General features: G+C 41.2%; 1 protein-coding gene across 2 annotated transcripts in view; it reads left to right on the top strand.

Annotated features, from left to right (window-relative positions):
• The window catches only part of PDZRN3 (PDZ domain containing ring finger 3), a 240,949-nt gene that overhangs the window by 170,593 nt on the left and 53,899 nt on the right, over positions 1-16,457 (top strand). Inside the window, exon 1 of one of the 2 annotated variants that reach the window (XM_020791072.3) lies at positions 1,981-2,263. The exons of the other annotated variant lie outside the window; for it this stretch is intronic. Coding sequence (XP_020646731.3) covers positions 2,195-2,263 — 69 coding nt within the window. The 5' untranslated portion in view covers positions 1,981-2,194. Of the gene's footprint in view, positions 1-1,980; positions 2,264-16,457 lie in introns of those variants that run through there. 2 annotated transcript variants of the gene reach the window in all.

The raw sequence follows: 16,457 nt of genomic DNA, 5'->3' as shown, positions 1-16,457 counted from the left end.
TGCTTCTACCCTGCCACATCTCCTGGCAGTCAACTCGGGACAATCTGTGTCGTGGTGAACATACATTGTGACAGGGATGGAAGGCTGATCCATGCTTTCTTTTGGCAGGGTCAAAGGGATGGGTGGGAACATAATGAACCTCCAGATGTAGTATGAGTGCAAGTCCCATCAACACTAGCAGGCAAAGCCATTGGAAAGCAGTGCTGGGAGTTGTAGTCCAGCCACATCTGGAGGACCAAACATTTGGAAATTATTGTTTCCATTTGTCTGAGGCTACCTTAGTACCTGAGCTAGGTTTTCTTGGAAATAATTTTTTGCGTGTTCAGTACTGCTTCCTAGGAGGGCACCATTAAGGTTAAACTGCATTATAGTGGTTCCTCGCTTGACGACATTGACCCGTTCCAGCAAAATCGCTGTAGAACGAAATCACCATCAAGCGTAAGTAAAAAGCCTATTGAAACACATTGAAAACCACTCAATGCGTTCCAATGGGCAAAATAACTCAGTGTCTAGCGAAGATCCTCCATAGGGCGGCCATTTTCTGGTGCCTGTAATGCGAGGAATCTGTCCAAAGTACAGTTGGGAGCCATTTTGAACAGCGGGCAGCCATTTTGAAACCCAACGATCAGCTGTTTTCTGATCGTCGTAAAGTGAAAAATCAGTTCCCGAAGCAGGGAACCAATTGATCATCATGAAATGAAAAAAACCCATTCAATCATTGTTTTGCGATCGCAATAGCGATCACAAAAAACACATCGTGAAGCAGTTTCATCGTTAAACAGGGTAATCGTTACTACAAGACTGTGGACTTGATAGGGCCTTAGAGCAGGGCCAGCTGACTGTGTATCTCATGCAGACGCATAGATTTATTACATAAATACTGTTAAGAGGTATTGCGATAATACCTAACTTGAGATGGGCACGGCCCTGCCTCCTCCAGATGCTGCCTCTGAATGGGTGCCCACTGGAGGGGTTTGAATGCTGAACACCTGTTGGGCCATTGCCTGAACCAACACAAACCTCTGAACTGGCAGTTCATGCCCATCTCTATATCCAGCTAGTCTGGTGTCAGATGGAATTAATGTATGGAAAACTGGATTGTTGTGATACTCTTTGCTGTTGTTGTTGTTGTTTCTTTATTATTTAACAATGAGAACCCCTCTTTAGTTCTTCCTACAGAGCGTATCCTCCATATGTGATGAGGGGAGCAGACTAGCCGTGCAACCTCCATCACTGCTTTCATCATGCGGAAGAACAGTCAGAAGAGGAAGAGGCTGCTCTAGCTAGGCAGGCTGCCCTTGTGATCTAGAAAAAAAAACACCCTTTGGGATTCCGGCTCACATGGAGAGCTTAAGCAGATAGAAGACCTTCTCCTTCTTCGCCCAGTCACTTTTTCACTATGAAACTGATATTGAAGAGATTGGCACATTCCTCTCATCACATGTGTGCTCTCTGAATGACTGAACAGGGCTTGTGTTACAGTGTGTATCCTGTGCGCAACTGTGACACCTCCGAAAGCAAACCTCCATTCTTTAAAATCGTTCCATTGAGTGCTTGCCTATGAGCTCCAAACTTCGGTTGTGGCCAAATAGTCATAAATATTTTAAGGAATGTTTTGTTTAACTTTGCTGCACAGTTTAATGTGGCTTTTAATAGTTCTGTTTCAGCTGCAAATTCATTTTGGTTATGACTTACATTTAAAACGTATTTGTAATCTCCTTAAATATGCTAAGAACTATCCTTAGGGACTACAGTAAAATGCAGTCGTGTTTATTTGTAATTGCTACAAAATGGTTTACAGAATTGTTAGTGTCTTTTATTATGCCCTGCTACTGAAGTAGTTGCTTGTTAATTAGAGGAATTTCAGCTGTCATAGGCAGCAATTATAGCTTCCGTATCACTGTCTGTTATGAATAGTCAATGAGAGCTGATTAATATGCATGAGTAACAGTATATAGGGTGTACATTGGACTAAAAGGCAGGAGAGGGAGTGTTGTGTACTGGGAGGGGAGGAGAAGGGAGAGCATTAAGGAAGAAGGCAGAGTGGCTTGCCAGGGATCGGAGCATCACCGATGTGAAGCATTTCAGTTTCCTCTGACTATTTTTAGTGTGCCAAAGGGATCACGGCATGCATGCTTGCTCACAACAACTTCCCGAGCTCGGAGCGTGAATAAGGAAGGCACTTTTCTTAATCATGGGATGCAGCTTGTGCTCTTTGCAGAAGCAAGAAGAACAGTACAAATTACTGTACGAAGTTTGCCAGGTAAAGCTCTTTGCTTCCAATTCTAGGGAGAGATTAAGTTAGACCTTAAGCTAGTGGCAACTGCCGATGGTTTGTGCTGCTGTTGTTGTTGTCGGAAAAGAAATAAAGGTTAGACCAGGAACCCTAGCCCTGGGAGAGGGAGCCAAATTAGCTTTCTTTTTCTTATTTCAAAGTGATGTCATTGTTGTGGTTGTGGTTATTTGGTAGGGGGTCTTACAGCGCTAGTATAAATGTTGGTTGTAAAGCATCAAACATGAATTAAAAGCAAGTCTTTGCAGACACAAGCGACTAGACCCTGAGTGGCTTAAGTAAAACATCTCCTCCAGGGTCAACGTTTGGTCATGCCGGCTCCTAACGAGTTTGGAAAGACGTGGGTGATAACTGATGTGACAGAAGGGCTGGCCTCTGTGTACCAATCGTTTCTCTTTTTAGAGGACTCATGTGCTGACTTACTCTCTGCAGCCTGTAAGCCACAATTTATACGAAAATGTCTCAAGTTTAACTCTTGTGAGTACTTCATTGTTGTTATTTCCATCTTTGGCTAAACAGGATAGTCTCTGATAAAATTCTTTTGTATTGAAAATGTGTTTATGCAAAAGTTTGCTCCTTTTGCTGTGCAAAGGGAAAAAACTCATCATTTAAAAATAACTATTAGTTGTGTTCTTTTTCTTAAAAAAATTCAAATCTTACTAGGCCATGGTGCTTTCCAGTTGATTATGATATATTCTAAGTATCCTAAATATTTAAATATTAAATTGAATTGAATATTAATTTTAATACTGAATTTACTACAGAAGTATCCTATTCATGTCAAGACATTTGTTGTTAATAGCAGTGCTATAAAGAGGAATGTATTAAAATTGCTTCTAAAAGACAGTGTCAAATTTGGTAAAAGAAAATGTTTTATTTTCCTTCTTCTTAAAAACTGACCTTTATATTCTATGAAACTTGACTGTAAAGATCTCAGTGCTTAAAGACATTTATGTGGTCTTTGTGGAAATAACATGTGTGTAGTCATGCTGACTTTACAGAGTAGTACTTTAAAGAAATGAAGAAATTGGCCGGCTTGGCAGTAATATAGCATCCATAAATGGAGAAGGTGTGTTATTTTTTCCCTCACCACTAGAGGGTGTTTGAATTCAGAGAGAGAAAAATAATGGAGTCTTTGTTGTAGAACAGCTCATGTAACTTATAGTAGATAAGAGATACTTTATGTTGTCTGCTGGGGAAAATAACAATTAAATTTTAAACTTTCATGTGGATATATTGCTTCCATGCCACCCAGAGAACAAAACTGCTTCACAGAAAACTTTGTTAACTACAAAAAGAAAAACACACTCACTGTCATGATTGTTTTGTATCAGCCAGCTCCTGGGATAAGCTGTCACTGTACGTGTTGGGAGGGAAAATGTTTTATAGAATAGTAAGACTGTTTAATTTTTGTTCCATGAAAAGAAAATGGTCTCAAGGTTGCCTGTGCAAATCTTCTTGAGATGCTGTCCATCACACAAGATTTTACCTGTTTCTGCAGATGACATGCGACACTGTGGGAGCAAACTTTTTGCTAGTTGTGTCAGCACAACTTTTCTCCTTCTCTCTCACGGCACCTTCTGCGTACACTCTGTACCTGCTCCAGAGGAGTTTCGATAAACCTCTAGAGCAGATTTTGGGACGGGCTTTAGGGTGAAGGGAAAATTCACACTCCCCGTTATGACCATTCTGCTGGACGGTAGATCTCACTGGTTTCCCCCCTATCTGGACTGAAAAGATGAGTGTATTATAATTTTACGAGACAACAAAGAAAAAAATTACAGTTGTAAGGTAGGTTTGGACCCCACCTGAGTCTTCATCAGGCTGGGCACCACAGAGCTGGGGATGGTACAGAAGAAACTTAAAACTTCCAAAAATCATGGCCAGACCTGCAAGGCGGCTTCCTTTGTCTAACAGAAATTTCAGAATGGGAGACTGTAGACGTGTCAGAGGTGTAGGTTTCTGATTCCTCCTCTGGTGGTGTAGATTAGGATGTCTTTCCCAGTTTTGTTAGACAAAGGAGCTACATGGAGTTAATTGGGTTGGAGACCATGTTTGAAGCTTCTTAGATGTGACTTGTATTCCCATTTACCTTGGAGTATCCTCATTTATTTCAGTGGTTTGTTTATAAGAAAAAATGCATAAGTTTGTGCGGTGTAGTGATCAGAGAATAAACAAGTTACTCTTTTTTTGAGTGCAGTTCCCAGACTCCAACAGTCCGTGGTTTGTGGGCCAAGCAAGCGGTGGGATTCTGGGAATCCCAGTGTGGGTGGAAAGAGGACCTTCTCCTATCTCTAATACATGTTTGGAAAAGAAGTACCCTGTATAAGTGAGGAAGAATTTGTTATTACAGTTAACTTCTCACTCCGCTAGAACTTTGCATCATATGGAAAGCTTCTGAGTTAAGAACAGAGGATCTTCATAACATTTGACAGCAATAAGGAGTGGCAGTTCTGGAAAGTTGGACCCAAATCTAATCAGGAACATCCAGTTGAATTATCTATGGTGCTGAAAAAAAATCCAAGTTTACAGTAAAGCTCAGTCATTCAAAGTGTTGAAACCATGCCCTTCCTTTTAGAGAATAGAGTTCTGCCAATATTTATTAGGAGATAATCAGCCTAATAAAGGGCACAAAGGATAATTACATTTTATCAACAAGTGTAGGTTCTCTTCCTTAAGATGTTTCTGATCACACCTTGACAAATTCACTTTGATAGAGTCTCTCCTCCTTGTCACTAAATGCTTACCCCTATTTTAGGTCATGACCAATTTGATCCATAATCTAGTTAATCTGAATTATTACTTGGAGTTGGGCCAGTTTACAGACAGAACTGCAAACCAGCTCAGTTGAAGTAGTAGGATTTAGCCAATGAACAGCTTTGGCCCTGTTGATCAGCTTTAGGAGCACAAACAGGAGTCTGTACAGTGGGAGCTGAAGGAGCTCATGGGGAAGTAATGTCCTGGACTTACTACTGGACAATCCTGCTATTAGAGAACAGCATGAGAGGCTTGAATTCATGTTCCTGACTCCAAGCCTCTTTACACATTGTAGTCCAAGGACAATTCTTTGCAAAGGGGACAGAGTTGTCCACAAGGGAACAAACATGGTCAAGAATTTGTGCTTGGAACAGAGAAATGATCACTGGTATTCATCAGATATTGACTGCTAGAATTCCAAGATGTGTTATTACTGGCCTATACTGTAGACATTGTAAAGAATGAAGTTCATGGACTTCATTTTGTGTCTTTCTTTTATGCATGTGTTTCAGATCATATTGAAACACAGTACAGTGGGGTCTTGACTTGAGAACTTAATCCGTATTGGAAGGTGGTTCTCAAGTCAAAAAGTTCTCAGGTCAAATCTGCATTTCCCATAGGAATGCATTGAGAACCATTTGATCCGTATCTGCTCTTTTCCGTCCATAGAAACTAATGGGAAGCTGCTATTCTGCCTTCGACCACTAGAGGGGGATATTTTGTTTCTTTTTTTCTTAGGTCAAGAAAGGTTCAGGGAAGGCAGGGAAAATACAGTCCAGGCAGTACAGTACCAGGCAGTCTGAAGACTGTCTCCCAATCCACTCTCTAAACGCTGGGAGGAGCGAGGAAGCAGACAGGCACCCTTTTCACTGGCCAACAGTTAACTGAAAGTTCAAATTTTGCACTTTCCCTGCCTCCCACGTAGGTTTTTTTCAGTTCTTAACTCAAATCTAAGTATGTAAGTCAAGTCAATATTTTCCTATGAGAGTGGTTCTTAAGTCAAAATGTTCTTAACTTGAGACGTTCTTAAGTCAAGACCCCACTGTAACTTAATATAAAGTAAAAGATAGCAATACATACAACATTGCTATTACTGTCTATTCTAGCAGTGGATACAAACAAGACCCTCATTTATGTACCGCTATAGCAGCCAGGCCACTGATTTAATTTAACTGTCATCCTATGTAGTGACAAGAACCATGTCAGTGAGATACCAAGGGCCCACATGGCTGGCCTCTTGCAGACAATTCTAATATTTGTGTCATTGTCACTGTGTGGGTCCCCAGGGCCCTCCATGGCAAGGGGACATCAAAGAGGCTCTTGGGTGTCGTCATGAGGAGATCGGAGACTAGCTTCTGCCATAAATCTTTAGCCTTATTAGTCAACCATAAACAGGTGGCCATGTTGAGTGAATTCTCCCATTAGACCCTTGTCATGCAGTCCTTCAAGTCCAGGCAGGTCAGTTTTTAGCATCCCTTGTGCCTCCATGCCAGGACAGACTATTGGATGGTTCTTGAACCCCCAGGTCTTTGAGATGGAGTAATCCTCCAGATGGTAGTGGGTTGCACAGCCATTACATATCCTGGTGTTCCTCTTCCTGAGTTCATAGGCTTCTCTTAAGCCTGCAGAGTCAGTTGAACTGGCTTCTGCCAATGGTGTAGCTGGATTGGGTCAGAGTTGGGGCAATAGTGGCTGTCAGAGGTGATGGCTCCAGATGAATAACCTCAGGTTCCTCATCTGGCACAGCCACCATGCCTTATCCCCATGCTCTTCAACTCTGGGGTGGGTCAAAGTGCTGGTCATTACCTATAAAGCCCTATACAGCTTGGATCCAGGCTACCTGAAAGTCCGTATCTCCCTATTTTGGCCTTCTCAGCTATTAAGATCAGCAGAAGAGACCTTCCTCTCGCTCCCATTGCCAGCACAGCTGATGGAGACACGGGAGAGGGCCTTCTTTGTGGCAGCTCCCAGGCTATGGAACACTCCCCCTTGGGAGTTCAGGATGGCCCCTTCCCTGTTATCCTTTCAAAAAAAGCTAAAGACCCATCTCTTCAGGCAGGCTTTTAACAATTACAGCTGAATCCCTGAACCCCATTTTAGCAGAAATTTTAATCTTTTTATATTTAATCTTTTAATTATATTTAAAATCATATATTGTTTAATTTATCTTTTAATATTTAATTGTGTTTTTTTAATTGTGTGAATTTTAATGTTGTGAGCTGCTTTGGGTCCCTTGTTGGGAGAAATGCATCATCATCATCAAGGTAGTGTAACTGAAATAGGAGGTAGCTGTAGAAGGAGTAGCCGTATTCATTAGATGTCTGAGGAAGTGAACTTGTCCACGAAAGCTCACATTAAAAAATATAAAAGTCTTTAAGGTGCCACCACATTTTAATCTTATATTTTTTTCTATTTTGCTTTTACCTATAATGAAATAGGAGGCTACACCAGGGTGCCAGAGCTTGACAGCCCAGTCTAATGTGCCGCTCTACTTGGCCTCATCTACACTCTCCTCATTGTTGGCCATTCCTCCTCCCCAGAATGGCATCCACCTTTCTCTTTACAGTCCTCTTTCCCATCCATCATGTACCCTCCCTTCTCTCCCTCCTTTGTTGCCTTTGCCCTTGACATAGCCAGAACATCTGTTATTGTTGTATTCAGGACCTCAACCCACCACACATCTCCCCCAATTGTCTGATAGGTGGTCCTTCCTTCCTCCCTCCCTCCCTCAATTATTTAATCAGAAGCCACAGGAAGAGTCTGAGTCAGTCGGTGTCGGTGTGAGCGAGTGTTCAGACAGATGTTGTGATCATGTTTCTTCTTTGATTTCTGCTAATAAAATCCTTTGTGAGAAACTTTAAATAAATATTTGATACCCTTTAGGGTTTTAAATCCTAAGTCTTGGTGGTCTGCAGCAACAAAAGGGGGTCTGTGATAAAGAAAAGAACCACTGCCCTAAGCTGTTTACAACAATACAGTTAAGCAACAAACCGAATCACCCAGCAAAAGAACAGATAAAATACATGCATACATAACATACAAATGATGGTGGACTCTGGGAAACACATATGGTAGATTACCCTTGCATCCCAGAATTTAGGGGCCAATGGGCCAATAATTCCACCTCAACAATTCCTGAGCTCTTTGGACATAGACATCAAGAAAGGATCAGAACCAATTAAATGCCAGCCCTTGAACCCTATTCCTAATCATCTATCCAAGAGAATACCATGGTCAATGGTTTCAAGGGCCTCTAAGAGATCAAGAAGGACCAACAGGGTCATAACAATCCATCAGCCTCTTTGAGCAGATCATATTGCAGTGTGACCAGTACCATCTCCTTTTCCATGGACGATCTGCAGAGAGAACGCGGAAGACACAGAGGTTGGCCCTAGCTCCAATCCGTCATCCACCTGCTCACAATCACATTTAGACTCCTTTAGGTTCTATGTTTCCCCCAGTGGACCTAGGACAGAGTACCTGGCTCCCCTTCTCCCCTTGTCCTTCCCTCAAAGTACAAAGTATTGATTTTATGGGCTATTCTTAATATAATACTTGTTGAATCCTTTTTAAATATTTATATGCTTTTTTGCTTTTAAATATTGTCTTTTAATTGTTGTAAACATTTTGTGTCCTTTTAAGGAAAAAGATGGGCTAAAATTATTTTAAATAAATAAAATAAAGCTAGGTCAAGAAAAAGACTGTTGATTTGCCCAAGGTCACCCAGTGTGGTCAATGGCCAACTTGAACCTTGCTCTCCCAAGTCATAGTCCAAAACTCATAACTAGTGTATGACACTATAGGTGCCATACCACAGCGACTTGGGCTCTAACTATAATCAGTATGGTGAGCTTATAGAAGTGGTCCCAGAAGATAACACAAAGATGCTGGGTTAATTCCTTTCATTCAGTGCTTTGGTATATTGGTTACAATTCTCATTTATAATACACATAAAGAAATTGCCATAAAAAGACTAGGGATTCACTTCCATTACTTTAAAAAGAAATAAAAACATGTGCATACCTTTTCACAAAAGATGTAGCATGTGTGTACCAATGGGTCTGCTCTGGCTGGGACTAGCAATCAGATTTAGCCCAATAAATTGTTATATTAAGGTACAGTTAAAGAAATTGTAATATTAAAACACAATTAAATAAAAAATAGTGTTCCTCATCCATTTGCTTGCCTGTTGACTTACTGTTTGTGCCTGAGCAGATCAAGCCATAAATTGTTTTTGTATAAAGCAAGACAGTTTCCACTCATCAGCGGCACAGCTGTCATTGATTTAAGCAGAGTTTGATTCACCTATTATTGGCAGAAGGCAAAATCATGCTGTTTCAAAGAATTGACATATTCAGAGATAATTCATGTTCAGGTTGCCGAACATTTTATAGGCATCAACAGAGACTGGAATTTTCTCTGCTCACCTGCCCCTGTTTTAAGCACACCGTATATATTTGACCAGTCTTTGCCAGTAGGGGACATCACACAGATAGATGCAACTGAAGGCAAAGTAGGCTGTGTTGGACCACAAGAAAATTGCATAAGCCACACTTAGACATTTAATATGGTGAAAAAAGCAGGAGGGGTGCGGGAAGGAAACATAAAAGGCCAGCTTCATATTGAAGTCCTTAAATATGCATCTTCAAATAAAGCAGAGGGTGAGGTGTAGACTGAAAATGAGCTAGGCTACACTATATGTCATGCAGCTTTCTGATTACATTTAGAACTGTTGGGGAAAAAAAACACCAAATTAATATTCCTTTACCACTTTTTTGAAAAATAGAAGAATCGGGGCAGGAGGGTCACTGATAAGGCACATACTTTGCATGAAGTAGGTTTGGGGGTGTTACATCCCAGGATGGCATTTGAGGTTTCAGGGAAGCACAGTGCCTCCTAGGTCTTCAGGTGGGGAGGCAAATGTCAAGAATGCTGGAAGAGAAGGTTGAGGGGCCTTGAAACCTGAGCATTCCTCTCCACCCATTCCTTGTTAGCCCCGTAATTCATGGGCTCACTGTGAAACTGTTCCCTTGAGTGTTGCTTTTGCTCAGTATCCATGGACAAAAAAGCTGAGGCTGAGAGGAGGGGACCGGGGAGAGAGCATTGTGCCCCTACATGTGGACCCATTGTATCATGTGGAATGAGGCAGATATGGGGTGCCGGTGAAGAAGCATGTTTCAATTTATTGACGAAATGACCAACTGGTGAAATGAGATCCCATGTGAGAAAAGACAGAGAAACAGAGATCAGTCCTTTAACCTATCAGTTCCAGCCAGGTTGGGCCTCACCACCCCAGCTGAAAATTTATTTATTTGTTTGTTTGTTTGTTTGTTTGTTTGTTTGTTTCACTTATATGCTGCCCACTCTACCCAAAGGTCTCTGGGCGGCTTTCAACAATGAAAATACAATGAAAATACAATTAAAGATAAAATAATTAAAATACAATTAAACTAGGAGCCTAAGATCGAATCCACGCAACGGAGTGAGCTCCCGTCGCTTGTCCCAGCTCCCGCCAACCTAGCGGTTCGAAAGCATGCAAATGCAAGTAGATTAATAGGGACCACCTCAGTGGGAAGGTAACAGCATTCCGTGTCTAAGTCGCACTGGCCATGTGACCACGGAAGATTGTCTTCGGACAAAACGCTGGCTCTATGGCTTGGAAACGGGATGAGCACCGCCCCTAGAGTCGAACACGACTGGACAAAAATTGTCAAGGGGAACCTTTACCTTTACCTTTAAACTAGGAGCCATCAGGACCCACAGTTAATATTATTTCAGTTAAAAGCCTTCTGGAACAGGAAGTTTTTGACCTGGCGCCGAAATGTCATCAGCGTCGGCGCCAGACGAATCTCAGTCGGGAGGGCATTCCATAGTCTGGGGGAAGCTGCCAAAAAGGCCCTTTCGCTACAAGCCATCCCTCTTACCTCCCTTTCAAAAGGGCCCCCTCCCTAGATCTTAACTGCCGGGTAGGCTCATATGGAAGGAAGCGGTTCTTCAGGTATCCAGGGCCCAAGCCGTTTAGGGCTTTATATGTCAAAGCAAGCACTTTGAATTGGGCCGGGCAACAACTGGTAACCAATGGAATTTAATCAGAATCGGCTTGATGTGTTCCCTAGCGGCCCCACCACTCACCAGCCACGCAGCTCAATTCTGTACCAGTTGCAGTCGCCAGATCATCTTCAAAGGCAAACCCACGTAGAGCGCATTGCAATAATCTATACGAGATGTTACCAGTGTGTGTGTAACTGTAATGAGATTCCACTTGTCCAGGTAGGGCTCTAGTTGGTATAATTTCCGCAGCTGAAGGAAGGCGCCCCTGGCCACCAAGTCTACCTGGGCTTCCAGAATTAGACTGGGGTCCAGGAGCACCCCCAGGCTGCAGACCCTGTCCCTTAGGGGGAGTGTAACCCCATTCAGGGCAGGGAAATGGCCCTCCAACCTGTCCGGTGAAGCACCCACTAACAGCACTTCCGTCTTGTCTGGATTGAGTTTCAATTTATCAACCCTCATCCAGTCCATTATCAGGTCCAGACACGAGTTCAGCACAGAAACCGCCTCACCTGGATTGGTGGAAAATGAGAGGTAGAGCTTCAGTATATATGGGCACTGAACATCCAATAAGGATTTCTTTTAAATTGTATTAGATTATCAGTAAGCCGCATTGTGAGGAGATAGTCAAGACTATCCTGGAAAAAATTGAGGTGCTTTTCGAATAAGAACAAAAAGGAAAAGGAAACTTTAGAAAATGTGTTTCAGCACAGCAATATTTATAACATCCCCTTTCAGAAATGCTTCAGCTGGGAATTCTAAAGTGAAACAGTTTCTCATTTTCAAGTGGAAGAAAGCTAACCTTACCTTGGTAAGAGTGAGGAACTCTTTGTTGTATATTTGTATTTTTCTAAATGAGATCGTGAGACTAAACACTTTGGTGTTGGCATGGTTTTCTGCTGCTAAATTAGTTCGGCATTCTCCCTGATAGGTTGGAGACCCTTAATCTTCTGAAAAATGGCCTTTAATGATCGTGGTGCCTGTCCATGGCTCAGAATCCCCCTTTCTTAATTAGACCATTTACTAGAAACTGGCAATTGAAATTTTCTTCTTCACTTGATGATGAATAATGCAACACCTCAGTTGGACTCGCTATAGAAAATACCCTTTTACAATCCATGGTGGTAAAAGGGTTGTGTTTTTTGTTTAACAAAAAGAGGGACATGAAGTGAAACTTTTAAAGAAAACCCTGATTGAAATGTGTGGTGTCTGAAATAGCCTGACCAATAGAAATCCCCAGATTTAAGTCTGTGTGTTTGCTTGACCGAAACAATACAAGTTGTGTAGGCGTTGTAATTATAAGGATTCTCCTAGGAAGAAAGTATTTTTCTTCCTTAAAATGGGAAATAATTGGGGAGAACAGGTTTTGTAATGGTTTACATATATACATCTGTTCGACATGATGAAGCAGGTGGCATGAATTCGCCGGGGAAGAAGCACTGGGAACGCGTACTTGAAGCTTCACTGGCACATGTCAAATACTGGAAGAAAAAACAGGCATATGGAGCAGGGGAAAAACTGCTGGTTTAATAAATGGGCTGCGCTCCATTCATTAATAATGAAAAGGAAGGTTGTGGCTTATTGTCAGGAGTACCAAAAGAGTGCTACAGTTTTGTATACTGGAACAGAGTCAACTGAAGGGTGGCTGTGATCATGTTAAGAAAGCAGCCATTCAACATTTCTCCAGCATGCTTACTAACCTGACTCTGATTGGGAGGCTAGTTTGTAGCGAAGGAAAAGCGTCACCAGAAGACACCAGGGATGGGGACTTGAGTCATTGGATTCAATGTCAAGTCAGTCTAAAGTCTCACCAATGACTCAACTTCAATGCCACTTGGTTTGTTTGTTTTTTTCAATCACTCGGACTTGACTGATGACTCGGAATCCATCCACCCTCTCCCTTTTTACTGGGGCAAAAAGCTCGTTTTTAAAGGGGACTCAGACTTAGGACTTGGGACTTTGTACCAAAGACCCGGACTTGAGACTCAGATCCAAAGACTTGCTAACATCTCAGAAAGACACTCTTTCAGATGTCAACATAAACATTCCTTAAGACATTCCTTAATTTCATGTGAGTTATTGATTAATCTGATTCGATCTGATTCAATATCTACCTTGCTTTTCTCCCCAAACTAGAGCACAGGCTGGCTCAATGTATAGCAAAAAAAAAAGCAGTATAAGCTTTTGGACTCCGAGTTATCTGTTGAATGCAGAATACAGAGAGAAAAGCTTTCTTCTTGACTATTGCGGGGTGGGGGTAGAATCCGTGAGCCTGGTCCTTTAGACAGGCTTGGCCCTACCATTAGACAGAGAGAGGCAATTGACTCTGGCAGCATGTTTCTGTTGGGATAAAAGGGTATTGTGAGTTATTTACATCGTTATCATTGGGTTTTTACTGCTAGGATGAGGAAAGGTGCTTATTGGATTTCACACTTCATGCACCAAAATAATTGGGCAGGCTGTAGGTTCTAGGCACCCTCTCTTGGTTGATGGGGAGGCAATTGCTATTCTGTCTCAGGCAGCAAGATTCTTGGGCAGGCTTGTGGCAGGGAATAAGCTGTTTCTGTAATTGCTGCCTTAATAATAAACCCAAAGAGGTGGACCCATTGATCTAACCACTGTCAGCATGAATTTCTGTTCTGTTATCCACTGTCCAGATTTATCTTCAAGTTAAACCTAGAACTGCAGATTTGTGCCATGAGTAGCTTATATTGTTTTATTCATCTTCCTTAAACTTTATGAGTTTTTTTAAAAAAATCAAAGAATCATGTGGTGTACAACAGTTATGCCAGGTATAAATAAATAAATAAATAAATAAATAAATAAATAAATAAATAAATAAATAAATAAATAAATAAATAAATAAATAAATACAGTGGGGTCTTGAGTTACGAACTTAATCCGTGTTGGAAGGCAGTTCTCAGGTCGAAAAGTTCGTAAATCGAATCTTCATTTCCCATAGGAATGCATTGAAAACCATTTAATCCGTATCTGCTCTTTTTGTCCATAGAAACTAATGGGAAGCTGCTATTCCGCCTTCTGCCACTAGAGGGGGATATATTTTTTTTCGTTTTTCCTTTTAACCTAAGATGACTTAGCTTTTAAAAAAAGGGAAAAAAAGAGTTTGTAACTTGAATCTAAGTTCGCAAGTCGAGTCATTATGTTCCTATGAGAGCGGTTCCTAAGTCGGAACGTTCGTATGTCAAGCCGTTCGTAAGTCAAGACCCCACTGTACTGTAAACTAGAGTCTTTAAATGTGCCTTTGTTTGGAAATTTCAGTCAGAGAAAGAAGGGGAAATGGCATTCTAAGGAATCAGATTATTCCTCTTTTCTAGCTTGTGCTTCTGCTAACTTTTTATGTGGCTGCGAAATTTACAGACACAAATGTGACAGCTCTAAAGGCACAGATGGGTGTTGTTTTATATCCAGGCTGTGCTGCCATTACACTCTTGGTTTAGTGTTATTTCAGCTTATTCCTACTTTTGATCAGGTTGCTTAAATGTTCTCTTGCTTACTGCAGCAGTTCAAGAACAACTCAATAAGGAGGGGGGGAGAGGAGAGAGACATGGTGTACATATAATAAAAATAATCATGTGCTGTCAACTCAATTCTGACTTATGATGACCCTTTTCAGGGTTTTCCATGTAGACAATACACAGAAGTGGTGTACCATTCCCTTTTCCAGGAGGCTTCTGAGGACTGTGCAGCTTGCCCAAGGCTGGCTCTACTCACAGGAGGCATAGGGGCAAATCAAACTCCCCACCTATCTAAACCACTGAGCTACCCAGCTAGCTCTCAGTCACCATATACATGGTTGCATAGGAAGAAACTTGAGAGACTTTCAATCTAAATGCTTACTCTGTTCTCCTGTGATCAAAGTTTAGATTATAAATAGGCTGGTTCCTTTCAATTTTGTAAAGTGATACACATGTTTGTGCTCTAATGATGGTGATAGTATGAGCATAATTGCTTTATAGTGTAAGAATCATTTGGGTGTACTTTATTTATTATTGTTTGTTTCCTTGCTATCATACATTTCTTCTGATGAGCTCAAGATGGTATACTTGGTTCTCCTCTTCCCAACTTCATAGCAGTTGTAAAAAGTAAAGTTTGTTGGAGTGAGGTGAGGAACTCTTAACACTGGTTTCTGAAGCGCTGCTATTAAGTTTCTTTCCATCTCTAGAAGCTGGTCGGGCATAGTTATCCTGTAGTTGTACAGTGAACCTGGCTTTGAAATTTAGTTGAACCTACCAAACCTGTAACAGGAGGGGACGTTGATGTTTAAGAGTTTCACTGCTTGACATCACCTCCACTCCCATGAGCATCCCCTGAAGCCAGGTCACATTCTTCCTAGAATATTATTGAATAAAACTATTCTGCTTTACATTAGTCTTTCTTTAATGTGTTGTAGTGCATTTTCTGTAATAGCACTTAGGTTGTTCTTTATTGAGATTCACAGTCACAGGAAAGAAAATCATATTACCACAGCAGGAGTGGCTCTTTTGCTTGTTGTGTGGAAAAGGAAGTGAGGCTAGTGGCAACTTCACAATGGAGTAAGTAAGGCTTGCTTGTAAAGAGGGAACCAATGGAAAGGCCTTTACAGTTGCAGTTTAGTACAAGGAACTTCTCACCCTTACCACTCATTGTTCCTATTTTAATGCCAATAGAAGCAAAGATATTTGCAATTTAAGATAAACCGGTATTTAAGATAAACCTACACTGTTGTTGAGTTTCATTGTACAGTATGTGATTTTTAAATGAATCTTTACATATGCCTGAGGCACAGCAAAATAAATGATGTGATGTCCATTACAATTAAACCATCTCAGTAACATTAATTTTAAGTCTGAGATTTCTCACTCTGGGAACTTTTCTTTAGAAATCCAAATATTTTTTAGAGAAGACGAGTAGATTTGTTCCATTCAGAAGAGAATTTTTCTTTTATCTTTGCCTTTTTCCCTCTCCTGTTTCACTTTCTATCTTTTCCTTTTCTCCCTCCTCCCCTTTTGCAATGAATAGAAAAATGGGAAGTGTATACACATACTTGGAAACAGTCTATTACTAAATACTACCGCTGTGCCATTTTAAAAAGAGAGAGAGACTGTCCATTCTAGTAAAATAAAAGAAGGATTAGATGAAGCTATAAAAAGAATTAACCTGTACTTTGAACTCCTTTTCTGCAGACTCTGAGAGGGGGAAAAATTCAGAAAACAGGCTTTCTGGCTGTTGCCTTTGCTGTAAGGTTGTCCTGCTTTCTCTTCTTCAAAACACAGACTTCTTAAGAGCTGGCTAAAGAAGTGTATCAGACCATAAAGTGAAATCTAAATGGGACCCAGACACTGGTACTCCAACTGAATTG

This window comes from Pogona vitticeps, chromosome 2, assembly GCF_051106095.1.
Source record: "Pogona vitticeps strain Pit_001003342236 chromosome 2, PviZW2.1, whole genome shotgun sequence".
In the NCBI taxonomy this organism is placed as follows: Eukaryota; Metazoa; Chordata; class Lepidosauria; order Squamata; family Agamidae; genus Pogona; species Pogona vitticeps.
Note: the sequence above shows the minus strand (reverse complement) of the source record. Positions and strands in the feature narration are given on the sequence as shown.